The sequence below is a fragment of the Ailuropoda melanoleuca genome, chromosome 3 (assembly GCF_002007445.2).
Source record: "Ailuropoda melanoleuca isolate Jingjing chromosome 3, ASM200744v2, whole genome shotgun sequence".
Lineage (NCBI taxonomy): Eukaryota > Metazoa > Chordata > Mammalia > Carnivora > Ursidae > Ailuropoda > Ailuropoda melanoleuca.
In genome coordinates, this window is record NC_048220.1 from 146,871,129 (window position 1) to 146,883,758 (window position 12,630).

General features: G+C 58.7%; 1 protein-coding gene across 1 annotated transcript in view; it reads left to right on the forward strand.

Annotated features, from left to right (window-relative positions):
* Positions 1 to 12,630, forward strand: part of SLC6A3 (solute carrier family 6 member 3) — a 41,424-nt gene that overhangs the window by 26,187 nt on the left and 2,607 nt on the right. Inside the window, exons 8-14 of the mRNA XM_019799247.2 lie at positions 29 to 153; positions 3,145 to 3,257; positions 4,424 to 4,552; positions 5,312 to 5,411; positions 7,752 to 7,852; positions 9,238 to 9,405; positions 10,418 to 10,489. Of these exons, the coding sequence (XP_019654806.2) occupies positions 29 to 153; positions 3,145 to 3,257; positions 4,424 to 4,552; positions 5,312 to 5,411; positions 7,752 to 7,852; positions 9,238 to 9,405; positions 10,418 to 10,489 (808 nt within the window). The remainder of the gene's footprint in view (positions 1 to 28; positions 154 to 3,144; positions 3,258 to 4,423; positions 4,553 to 5,311; positions 5,412 to 7,751; positions 7,853 to 9,237; positions 9,406 to 10,417; positions 10,490 to 12,630) is intronic.

A 12,630-nucleotide genomic window follows, 5' to 3' on the forward strand; every position in this document is an offset into this window, starting at 1 on the left:
CCCTGCTCCAGTGTCTCTCGTTCCCCAGAGATGCGGTCATCACCACCTCGGTCAATTCCCTGACGAGCTTCTCCTCCGGCTTCGTGGTCTTCTCCTTCCTGGGGTACATGGCCCAGAAGCACAGCGTGCCCATCGGGGACGTGGCCAAGGATGGTAAGTCCCCCTAGGGCAGGCCTGGCATCCCCACCGCCTGCCCGCTCCACAGCCCTGGCCGCCCGGTTCTCTGAGTGTTTACCCCGCACAGTGGGAGGGAGATGCACAGGCCTTGAGTCCAGGTCACATGAGTCACACGTGTTTCAGAGCAGAGAACCCGTGGAAGGACACGTTCCCTGGGGCAGCGACACGCCCACCACACCCGGCTCCTGCCCTGCTGGCCGCCAGCTCCCTGCAGAGGTGCCAGGGCCGCAGGACCAGGGTCTGGTTCCTGCTCTCCGGGTAGGCCTTGTCTGTGTTTACATCTCGACAGGGGCCCATGCAGCTCAGGGGTGGGAGCCCTGAGCTCTCCCAAGACACACAGCCGGCAGGGCCGGAGAGCAAGGCCAAAGAGAATGGTTTGGGACATGAACTGTTCATTGGCGCCAGAGCTTTTCCCTCCAAACACCTAGTGATCATGACACATTTAGGTGGGATTTGGGTAATAACCAGAGGAACCATGAAGTCTTGGGTACACAGGGACACAGGCTGTTCCCAACCCACTCACCTAGCCAGCCGCCAACAGAAAGCAGGTGTCTGTGTGCCAGGAAGTGGGCAGGTGGTAGTGGATACAGGTGACCCAGGGAGCAGGCTGGGCCCCAGCAGAAGGCCAGGTGCAGGTGTGGGGTGCGGAAGGGACCCCTAGGCATTCGTGGGCCTGCTCAGTCCCAGTGCATGGATGGAAAGCCATGGCACTGGGTCGGTCCAGGACTCCAGGATTTCCTGAGATCACTGCAATCCCTCACCTGCTGTCAGATTGTTCTGGGGGTGATCGAGGAGGACTCCGCCCCTGGAGTCTGTCCTCACCCCTCCATGTCCTCTGAAAAGGCCCCTCTTCTCCTGGGGCTGTGCTCAGGAAGCCCATGTGGGTGTCCCTGACTCATCTCTCCCTGAGTCTTTCTACTCTTGAGTGGAGGGCAGGGATAGCGTTCAGGGAGGGGTGAGGGGAGCAGAGGGCCGCCCCACCCGTGCCCGCAGCCCTTAGCCTCCATCCCATCCTATCCTTGCAGCGTTGAGCCTTTGGACCCCACTTGGAAAGTAGGAAGGAGAGGTCCCGCCCTCGGAAACTGGTGGGAAAGCAGGCGCTGGGCCTGTGGGCTTCCTAAGTCCACATTCTTGCCTCCGGGAAAATCCAATAAAAGCAGGAGAATGGGAACATAAAGCAAATAAATACGGAGCAGTGAAATTTACTCACTGCTGCATTTATGCATTTCCTGTGCTTTTGCCCTTTTTTATGATAAGTAGCAATAGCTTACAAAAACCTCTATTAACCCCTGCAAGTAGAGTGAATGTCTTTTATGCATTTCCGACAAGCAAAGTAAATGTCATTTATAGCTCTAATTCTCAAGAAAACAGGGTGAAATGTTAACTCAGGTACAGAACTGAAAGGCGAAGATATTGACATCACGTTCAACTGAGCTGACCGACCTCTTCCTGGGTCTGTGGCTCGTGGCATTTAGGCTTTAGAGCATCTCAAATGAGCCACCCCTCAGCCCCGCCCTGGGGACTGTGCGCCTTGCAAGGGGACAGAAATGGCAGAGAGCCCAGGCCTGAGCACGGGCCCCATGAGGACAGCTTGGCTGCAGAGCTCTGTTCTATTCTCTACAAATCCGTAAGCACCCATCCCGTCGACTGGTGCCCGCCGCGGCCCTGCCAAGGACTGAGAGATTAGGGAAGCTACGTCTTTGCACATAAAGGCTTGGGAGGCCGTGGGAGTGAGTTAAATAGGCCCATCTTTTAAAAGTGACCATGAAAATAATTACAGTTCCCTGAGGGCACGTTTGTACTCTGGGATCGTCAAGGCCAAATACAGCGAGTCTAGCTGAGTCCCGCACCATTTCCACCCCCGCCTCCCTGCCTCTGTCTGAGCCCACGGCCCCCACGCCCACCAAGATCCCACAGCGGCCTGAGGGAGCAGTGCACTTCCCGCATGCACGTCCGCCACACGGCAGCCCCGCTCCTGGGATGTCCCGAAAGGGACTGATCCAGGGGAGCCGCTGTGTGAGCAGAAACCTGCCCCTTCTGAGCATTTGTTGAGCCATAGTATTTCCACATTCATTACATGGTTTTTAAAGATCAGACACAGAGTAATTCATTGGCACAGAAAAATATTCATGTATTTCTAAATGTACCACAGTGTGAGTGTGCGTGCAAACATGCATGTGTGCGTGAGAGCATTCGTGTGTGCATGTCTGTATCAGTGTGCATTTATGTGTGAGCATGCATGCGTACGTGGGCGTACGTGTGTGTGAACACGCATGCATGAGCACGCGTGTGGGAGCAAGTGTGTGTGAGAGCATGTGTGCGTCTGTCAGCATGCATGCATAAGTATGCATGCCTGTGTGAGCACACGTGTGAACGTGCCTGTGTGTGAGAGCATGCATGGGTATGTGGGCAGACGTGTGTGTGAACACTCATGCACGAGCACTGTGTGAGCACGTGTGCATGCATGAGCATGGGTGTGCGCGCGTGTCATGCATGTGTGCATGCGTGTTGGGTGTGTGCGCATGTGTGAGCGTGCATGCATGTGTGACCATGCACACGTGTGTGAATGCATGCATGTGTGTGTGGGTGCATGAGTGTCTATGAGGTGCATAGGTAAACAGACCAGGGGGCCTGACCTAGGTTGTCACCGATGGCGGGCAGGCTGCTGGAGCCCCTACTGCCCTCACCTATGTTGGTTCCACTCCCACTTCCTCTCCAGCCCCCACAGCCCTGCGCAGACTGGAAGGACCCAGAGGAACAAGGTGCGGGCCTCCAACTGATGTCAGGTTTCCATTTTCTGGAGTCCTGGGCCAGGTGTCCACCGAATTCCCAGGACAGAGGACTCTTCAGGGAGAATGGGAAAGAAGGCGCTGGGAGGGATTTGGTCACCTTACCGCTGTGCCGGCCTCCCTGGGTGGGGCAAGCGGGAAGCTACAAGTCAGTGGCAACAGGAAGGTCTCTTTTCAGGGCCTGGTCTCATCTTCATCATCTACCCCGAGGCGCTGGCCACGCTCCCGCTGTCCTCAGCCTGGGCCGTGATTTTCTTCATCATGCTGCTCACCCTGGGGATTGACAGCGCCGTGAGTGACCTCAGCGCCTCGCACACCAGGGGGGCCCTGCCCGCAACAGCCGGGCTCCCTCACAGCCCTCACAGGGCGGGCAAAGCCCGACACCCCGAAGGGTCCCCCGGAGTTCTTGTGCTCATGTAGAGCCCGCATGGTGGGAGGAGGGGTCCCATAGCGGCTTGAGACCCTTCCTGGGGTAGGGTGTTGGACCAACTCACCCCTTCTTTCACTCGGGGCAGCCAGTGGTGCCCTCTGCCCGGTCAGTACAGACCCTAAGCACAGGTACAGGCCAGCAGCAGGAGCACAGCGGAGGGGACAGGGTGAGGACCACCCAGAGCCAGGGCCGGGCCCTCCTGACTCCTTGCTTTCCTTGACCCCAGAGCCCCCAGGAGGGATGAACACACCTGCAGAGCAGGGCCGCGAAAGTTCTAGCGGCCGCCCTGGCCTGGCCCACTGAATATGTCGCGTGCAGCCCCATGCGTGCGTGTGCTCACGTGCGCATGAGGGGACTGAGTGCATGCCTCTGCCCCGGGGGGGCAGAACGTGGGCCCACCGCACTTCCTCAGGCTCCTGTGTCTCCATTGGCTGCTCAGGACCAACAGCTGAGACCTCAGGGTCCCCATGAGAGGCCGTGGGCGCCCTAGTCCTCGGCTATCATCACCCAGCCAGCCCAGTCCACACCTGCTGGGTGACCACGGCCCTGGACCGCACACCTGGCATGGGTGACTCCCACGAGCAGCACATCCTAGAGGAGGAGGTTTCGACAGAGCAGGGCAAAGAGGGTCACCAAGTAGGCCAGGGTGCTTGGAGGACGCTCATCGTGACAACCCTCCGAGTCAGGAAGGCTATGCCGTGGACACGCCAGGATGTCCCCAGGAGCCAAAGAAGGCTGTGCTGTGGGGAGACATGTGTTTGGAGTAGTCGGGCTGGGCTGTTTGTGGCGGTTTCAGCAGATGGTGCCACGTCAGCCACAGGGGGTTGCAGAGTGGCCGAGCACGTCCCTCAGGGGACAGTGTCCCGTCCCGGGTCTTTCCAGTGGCCGAGGGCTGTCTTGCATGCAGACCACTCTGCACCCCAGACGCTGTGCGGCCCCCACTCGTGTCCACGCCCCAGGTGTAGGTCCATTGGAGTTGACGTAAATCGCGCCCCGCCCCGCAGCGCCCCTGCTCTGTTGGCTGCAGATGGGCGGGATGGAGTCGGTGATCACCGGGCTCGTTGACGAGTTCCAGCTGCTGCACAGGCACCGGGAGCTCTTCACCCTCTTCGTCGTCCTGGCCACCTTCCTCCTCTCGCTCTTCTGTGTTACCAACGTACGTACCAGCGCCCGCTTCGCCTGGCGAGGTCTCATTAGCATTTGGTGTCGGGCAGCAGGCTTGGCCCTTTCAGGCCAGACGGAACCGCAGCGCGTCTGAGAGCCGCAAACCGTGACCTGTAATGACATGCTAACGATATGTGCGTAGCTGTGTTCACATGTGGGATTACGTGGCTGCACAGGGCAGCTATGGTCACCGGGAGCAGCTGCGGCCACACACAGGGTACCCGTGGTCACATGTGACGTAGCCGTGGTCACAGGAGTAGCTGTGGTCCATGGGAAATGGCCCCCTGGGCAGCGGCCTGGGCTGAACCCCTGCCTGTTGGATCTGTGGGGCCGGGGTCCCAGGGGGCCTGACCGTGGGGAGCGGGGCCTGGGTCAGCTCCCCTCCCACTGAGCCACTCCCACGTTTGGCATTTGGTTGCTTTCACCTGATTGCACCCGGAGCCCTCTGGGAGGGGAGGAGAGAGGGGAGAGGAAGGGAGAGGGGAGGGGAGGGGACAGGAGGGGACGGGAGGGGAAGGGAGGTCCTTCCTGTTACCACACAAAAGGTATGTCCCTGAGAAGCTGTGTGGACTGAATTTCAATGACTCCTATCGGACTTCACAGGGAGTAAGAACATGTCTGTGAACTGAATCCGTGGGCCGGTGTCTATTTGGGGAGAGTGTTTCTGTGGGCTTCCTCGGGGGAGGCGTGCCACGCCGGGCACCCCAAGTTCAGCGGGCACCCCAAGTTCAGCGAGCACCCTCCCTTCCAGGGCGGCATCTACGTCTTCACGCTGCTGGACCACTTTGCGGCCGGCACGTCCATCCTCTTTGGAGTGCTTATCGAGGCCATCGGGGTGGCCTGGTTCTACGGTAAGGACGGAGCCCCCCTCCGGGGCCGCGGGGCCGTCATTGACCAGCCCGCTGGCGTCCTTGTGCGTCGTCCCCATGCAGCTTCCTTCCTGATGCATGTTAGCTCCAGGAAGCTTCAAGCAGTGGTTGCCACGGCATCACAAAGGACAGGAAGCGTGGAAACTGCTCAGCCGATGGGCGAGCACGGTTAGCCGGGGGGCACCCCACAATGCTTACTGTGGTCAGAGCTGTTCAGTGTGGCCACTTGACCATACCGTGCGGACATCCTCAGCCGCTGAGAGAGACCAGTGGACGTGAGGTCTCCGCGGTCGGCTAAGAAACAGGCCTGTTCCTCACTGGGGAACGTGACCAGCAACGCAGTTCAGGAGGTGGGGCTGATTGGCGTGTTTCACTGAGCCACGGCTCACCCGCCAGCCCCTCACAGGGACAGAGCCCCAGCCCCCGCCGTCGCTGCTGACCAGTCAGCTGCTGGCTCCTAAGCTCCTGAGTTAGAGCTCCGAGCCTCTCGAGGCCGGGAGCCTCGGGCGGGCAGGCAGCACCCAGACGAGACTGGGCCCCTGCCGCCATGGCTGTCCCGCCCCCGCTGGGCCGCTGAGTCGTGCTCCGGGCGTCGTGACAGCCACGGGCACCCGAGCTGGAGAAGGCGCTGTCCTTTCTCAGCGTGCTGACCTGGGCAAGCTGCCCACCTTGCCTGCTGTCCCGTAAGGAGAGAGCACCTGGCCAGGCTTTTCTGGGGCACTTAGCGGTGACAGCTCTGGGGAGCAGGTGCACCTCTCCCTGGCTATGTGCTCCAGCCCAGAGCTAACAGTCTGCCGTGCAGCGCCAGCCCCCCTCTGTGGGAGCCCTAGTGTGGCGCAGGGCTCACGGCCTCTGCCTCGGGGCCACGGACAGCGTGGCCTGAAGAAGCACGTCGGCCTTGCGAGGCTGCACCTGAGAGATAGTTCAGATTCCCAGGACGCTTTTTCAATTATATTTTCTTTTCTACAGAAAAGGGAAATATTGAACCCTGTGCTTTCATTGGCACCTAGAATCAATACTTGATCATTTTAAATTGGGCTCTCTTCCCCACCCCCAAATGAAACCCCACAGTGAAAGAGAGGAGGTGCCCCAAATGCGTCCATCGGTCATAAGCTCAGTGCTGGTGAGGCGGGAGAGACGCTGGTGACCACGTGCTCCCCAGAGCCTCGGAAGACAGAGCCCACATTGTTTCTCCAAACGGCCATTCACATCCCTCATCCCTACACACAGGCTGTGTTTCCTGTAAGATGTGTTAGTGTGCCAGGCTCTCTGTGCACCAACGGTCCCTGTTGGTCTTCGAGCCAGCAGCCCAGCACCAGGAGGGGCCATGGGCTGCCCTGACCACTCATGGGGCCGAGTCCAGAGGGGCCAAGGGGCTGGCCTTGGGTTCACCCTTCTCCATCCCACTCTGCCCCTGGTCCATCTCCATGTCCGGGGTTCCGATGATGGGGCTGACGTGTGCAGAGGGAATTCTGAATGGAGGGGTCTTCCGAACATGTCCCCAATGCAACCCCCACGAGACTCACCCAAGGCTCAGTGGACTGGCTGTGGTCGTCCAAGCAGAGGCCAGGCCAGCCTCAGGGTGGGAGAAATCACTGTTGAGACCTCCTAGAGAACATGCCAGCTCAGTAAGTTTCTAGAAATAGCTTTCCCCAAAAAATAACAATTGTAAACAGATCCTGGAATATTTTCAGCCTTGAAAGGAAGGACATTCTGACACCTGCCACAACACGGAGGAGGCTTGAGAACCTCAGGCCGAGCGAGATAAGCCAGTCGGGAAAGGACAAGTCCTGTAGGGTGGCACTCACATGAGACAGAAAGTCACGGTGGGCTCCCAGGGCTGGGGAGGGGCACGGAGCTAGTGCTTCACGGGGACAGACCTTCGGTTTGGGGAGATGGGAAAGTTCTAGAACCATCAATGCAGTGTTGGTCGCACAGCAACGTAAATTAGCGGCTCTGAACCCCACATGTAAGAATGGTGAAAACAGCAAATGTTACGTTATATGTATTTTACCACAATTTTTTTAAAAAGAAAAAGCAGCAGTTCTGGCCAAGGGGAGGCAGGACAGCCTAGGACAAGGGAGGAAGCGCTGAGGGAGGAAGAGGACGAGAAAAGGCCGGGGAGCCACTGGCACCCCACACATGTCCCTCGGTGCCCATGACGGTTGAGCACCTGTCACCCGGTGTCACTGCAGTGAACATGCATGGGGACCCTGGCCAGCAGGACCACTGGGAGGTTTGGGGGGGCTGCAGGAGGTGGGGGTGGGACCAGGGCGGGGAGCGTGCCATCCTGACCGGCCCGCTCGGCTTCTTCCACCATAGGCGTGAGGCAGTTTAGCGAGGACATCAAGCAGATGACCGGGCAGCGGCCCAGCCTCTACTGGAGGCTATGCTGGAAGTTCGTCAGCCCCTGCTTCCTCCTGGTAAGGGCCCCGCGTGTGCAAACCAACCCCCTCCCCCAGGCCCAGGTCCCCCGGCGGCCACACGCACCTGGGCTTTCACTGACTGTGTGAGGCTGGGGAGGGAGTGGGCCCTTAAAATCCTCCGTGGCCTCCTGAAGGCGTCCCCCGCCATCTGGACCCACTGAGAAACCTCACGCGGGATCCACGGTAACACTATACCCAGTTAAGGCCGCTGTCCATCGCAGCTCTGCCGTGGAGGGGAGGCCAAAGCCGAGCACGGCCATTGGCTGGCTCCTGCCTCAGGACAGTCGTGGAACTTAGACTTCTGGGGAGAGGGGGCACAAGGACCCAAATGCCAAGGACAGGAGCGACTTAGACCCTCTCACAGCATGGCCACCACGAGCAAGTCCGGTAGCCACCTGGCTCTTCTCATCGAGGCCAGGGACCACCAGCCCAAGCCCGTGGGCCAAGTCCGCCGGCCGCAGGGTTCATGAGCACAGGGCCACGCGGCTGCCACACTGCAGTGGCGGGGGGACTCGTCGCGTGGCCAGGACCCAATGGCTCACAGGGCCTGACATGTCCTGCCGGAGGCCGTTCAAGGGCTGTCCAGGTCTGAGCAGAGCGCCCCATGAACCACTCACAGAGACGCGTGTCTCCCCGACCCCCGGCATGTCTGGAACCGGCGGCAGATGAGGAAAACGCCATCCTGGGCCAACCCCAGGCTAGTGAGAGGCAGAAACAGACAGAGACAGAGAGAGAGATGGAGAGAGAGAGAGAGATACAGACAGAGACAGAGATGGAGACAGAGAGGCAGAGACAGAGAAAGAGAGATGGAGACAAAGAGAGATGGAGACAGAGACAGACAAAGAGACAGAGATGGAGAAGAGACAGAGATGGAGACAGAGACGGAAACAGTCTGAGACAGAGACAGAGGCAGGCAGAGAGGGAGGGAGCAGGAGCCTGGCTGCGGGCATAATCAGCAGTTTCTCCAGGAGCTGCACCCAGACATTCAGAAGCTGCTGGTCCCGCCCCTGCCCCGCCCCCGGGGTCCTGCTTCTAGCACCTTCATCTCCTTCATCTCAGATGCGCCCAGAAGGCTGAGGGGTCCCTGTGCACGCTGGATAAGCCAGGCAGGGTCTCCCGGATAGGACGACCCGTGGGCTTTCCAAGGGCAGCTGTGAGGCTGCCGAGCATCCCACTCGGGGGTGTGCACCCCTCCTGCCCCGGGAGCAAGGCCCTAGCGGAGCGGCACAGGCGCAGCAGGCTGGCAGCCAGGACTCCCCCGTGGGCGGGCCCCTGGCCCCGAGCCACCCTGGCCGGGAGACCCTCCTGGTGGAAGCTCGCTCCCCCTCCGCCCCGACCCAGCCGCCCCCTGATAGCCGCCTGACCTCTGCCCTTGGTTTCAGTTTGTGGTGGTGGTGAGTATTGTGACCTTCAGGCCCCCGCACTACGGAGCCTACATCTTCCCCGAGTGGGCCAACGCGCTGGGCTGGGCCATCGCCACGTCCTCCATGTCCATGGTGCCCATCTACGCAGCCTACAAGTTCTGCAGCCTGCCCGGCTCGCTGCGGGAGGTGCGTGTTTACACGGGCCCCTCACCCTGCCCTGCCTACGCGGGGAGACGGCCTCTCAGGTCTGCGGCTGCCTGTTCCTCTCTGACCTCCAGGGAGGGCTGGCGGGGGCGGGGGCCACGGTAGAGTAGGCCGGGCAGGTGCGGGAGGGAGCGGGCTGTGCTTGTGCGCGCGCCCGCGTGCGTGCGCACGCGTCTGCAGCGGTGCGTGCCCGCGTGCGTGCGCGTCCGCCCGTGTGCGTGTCTGCGTGCGTGCGCGTCCGTGCGGGCCCTCACGAGTGCACCTGTGTGCTCCTGCCAGGGTCCGTGCCCTCTGTGTGCTCCATGTGCACACGCGTGCTCTACAGAGCATGGTGAAGGTGAGAAGGCAGCGGCCGGGGGCTGGGGTGGATTCGGAGGTGGAGCCCCCCTGTGCCCGAGCAGGGGCAGCGGGGCCACCTGCAGAAACCCCTGTGTGGCCGGGGTTTGCCCTGGGGTCTCCGTCAGGCACACGCTCCTGCCACCTGTAAAGGAGGGGGTGGGGGACTAGTCACGGGGGCACCAATTCACCTCCTGGCGCTGGGATTCCCAGAAGAAACGGACCCAGGCCTCCATGGAAGGAGCACCCCACAGGTGCCAGGTCACAGGAACTGTTGGGAGGGAGGGCGGAGGAAGCCCCAGGCAAAGCAGGCCAGGATCGTGCAGTTGGGGACCCCTCCCACACACCTCTCCCTGCCTGCAGGGCCCAGGCGAGAGGGGGGTGGGGCCTGCAGCCCAAAGGTCCAGACTCTGAACACAAACCACCAAGGGAGGGTCCCCTGGCCTCAAGACAGAGGGGGACGCACGCTGAGTACCCTTACTCGGAGCCCATAGCAAGCCTGGCGTAGGGACAGAAGCTTGTCCTTTCTCATGGCCTGGACTCTGCTCCAGGGTCTGGGGAGGTCCAGCCGTCAGCCCCAGTATCTGACGGCATGTCAGGAGGGGCCCCTGCACCTCACTGAGTGCACTGGTACCCACGGCCTCTCCTTCTCTTCTAGAAACTGGCCTATGCCATCACGCCCGAGCAGGAGCGCGAGCTGGTGGACAGCGGAGAGATACGCCAGTTCAGGGTGAGTGCTGGTCTCCCCACCACCCGCCCTCGGGGAGAATTCTGAGCCTTATACTTGCCTCTAGGCCACGGGCCCTCTAGGCCCTCTGCAAGCCACAAGGCTGTGTTCATTCCCTGAGCAAAGGCTGGGGAATGCCTGTGCGCTGGCTGGTCCACCCTCGGAGGACCCTTGTACTGATGCGGGGCGGGCAGTGGGCAGAATGAGAAAGCTGGGGAGGAAGAGGAAGCAGAGGGATGGAGAGTGGGGTGGGGGCCCTCGAGGGGGCCTCTGAGCCGACCCCTGTGTGAGGGAGAGAAGGGGGAAGAGGACCCAAAGCAGCTCAGAGCCCTGGCCTCACGGGACTGGGGGGTGCGGGAGGTGCTCCGACGGACCCAGACCCAAGGGGGTCACTCAGCTGCTGCAGACTGTTGGGGTGGGGGCTGCAGAGAGCCAGGAGACTTGGGGCCTCCAGGGGGAGAGGGCAGGGTCACACCAGGCCTGCGGCAGGACTGGGCCCATGCCTTCCTTGGATTTGGTCTGTTACACGTGTGCTAACTTCCTAAATGAGACCTTAGGTCGCTAATTCTCAAGCTCCCTTCTTTCCTAATGCAAGCGCTCAAGGCCGTGCACAGGGTGTATCCACCACACTTAGCATAGCCTTTTCCTTATCATTTGGTGCTAAGGGTATTTTAATTTTCATTGTGATCTTGTCAACCCACGAGTTGCTTGGAAGTCTGCTTTCAAATCCCCGAATCTATGGGGATGTTTCATTGATACTTTGGTGATCAGTGTCTGATCCATTGCATCTGGGCCACCTGCCCTTGGAAGCGTGTGAAGACTTCTGTGCGGCGGAGCCCCTGACCCGCCGTGGCAGACGTGACGTGTGTGTTTGGATGCATGTGTGTCCTCTAGCTGCTGGCATGCGTTTCCCTTTCCGTCGGCCACGTTACGCTGGTGACCGTGCCGCTCTGACCTTGTACCACTTCTCTGACTTCAGCTCTGCTTGACCGTGGGTAACTGGGAAACGTTTGCAGAATATCCCACCCTGGTAGTGTATTTGTCCAATTTCCGCCCGTAATCCCACCAGTTTTTTGCTTTATATATCCCGAGGCTGCTTTCTGGGGTGAATACAGGTTGAGAATTGTCACCTCTCCCCTGGGACTTCATGTGTCCTCTCTCCCTCGTGGGGCTTTTGCTCTGAAAGTCCTCCGGGTCTGAGATGATCGTTGCACCAGGTTTCTCCTGAGTTTGCCAGAAACATCTTTACAATCTTTTAACTTTCAACTTTGCAGTGATCTCAAAATGTAGATATCTTTTGCAAACTTGTTATACACCTGGAATTTTTTACTCTGACAAAGAGATTAATCCATTTACATTTGTTGTGATTATTAATATTAATCATTAATATTGATTCTAGGCTTTTTAACTCTGCCCCATTTCTAATGTTTATTTTTCTCCTTTATGACCTTTTTATGGATTGCTTTTTGAGAGATTTCCTTTTTATTTCCCTGCCTTTTTCTAATGTTTTCTCTCTGTTTGGAACTTATATACTTTGCTTATATACCTATACTTTATTCTTTTAGTAGTTATCTTTGAAATGTATATTTTACTTAAAATATACAAAGTGACACAATATCTCAACCCCCATCCTGAATATTACAAGGACTTAGAACTTCTCTTACTGATTATTGGGTTATTAGGACCCAATACTCCATTTCTGTCTTTTTTAACCCACAAATTAGACACATTATGATTATAATTGCTATTTTGTATACAAATGCTCTCTGGGTTCAATGTGCATGTCGAGTGTTTATTTTTCCATCTTACTTTTTGGTGTCTACATCTTTCCTTTGAGGATCATTTTCTTGCTTTAAAAGAAAAAATCCTTCAGACTTCCGCGTCAGGTGATCTCTTGATAAGCTCCCCCCTCTTGTGTGCCCCGGAATGTCTTTACTTTGCCCGTATTCATGAAACAGGCTCTCTGTACGCACACAGTTCACGATGGACAGCCGCTGTCTTGCGGGTTGTGAAGCCGTGAGTTCTCGGCGGTTCCCTCTGCTGCTGCCCTGAGACCGCGTGTGTGCCCAGGGTCTGCGGATCGACGTTTTTGTCAGTTCTGGGAGCTTTGCGGCCATGCCTTCCAGCCTTGCCTCTTGCTCTGC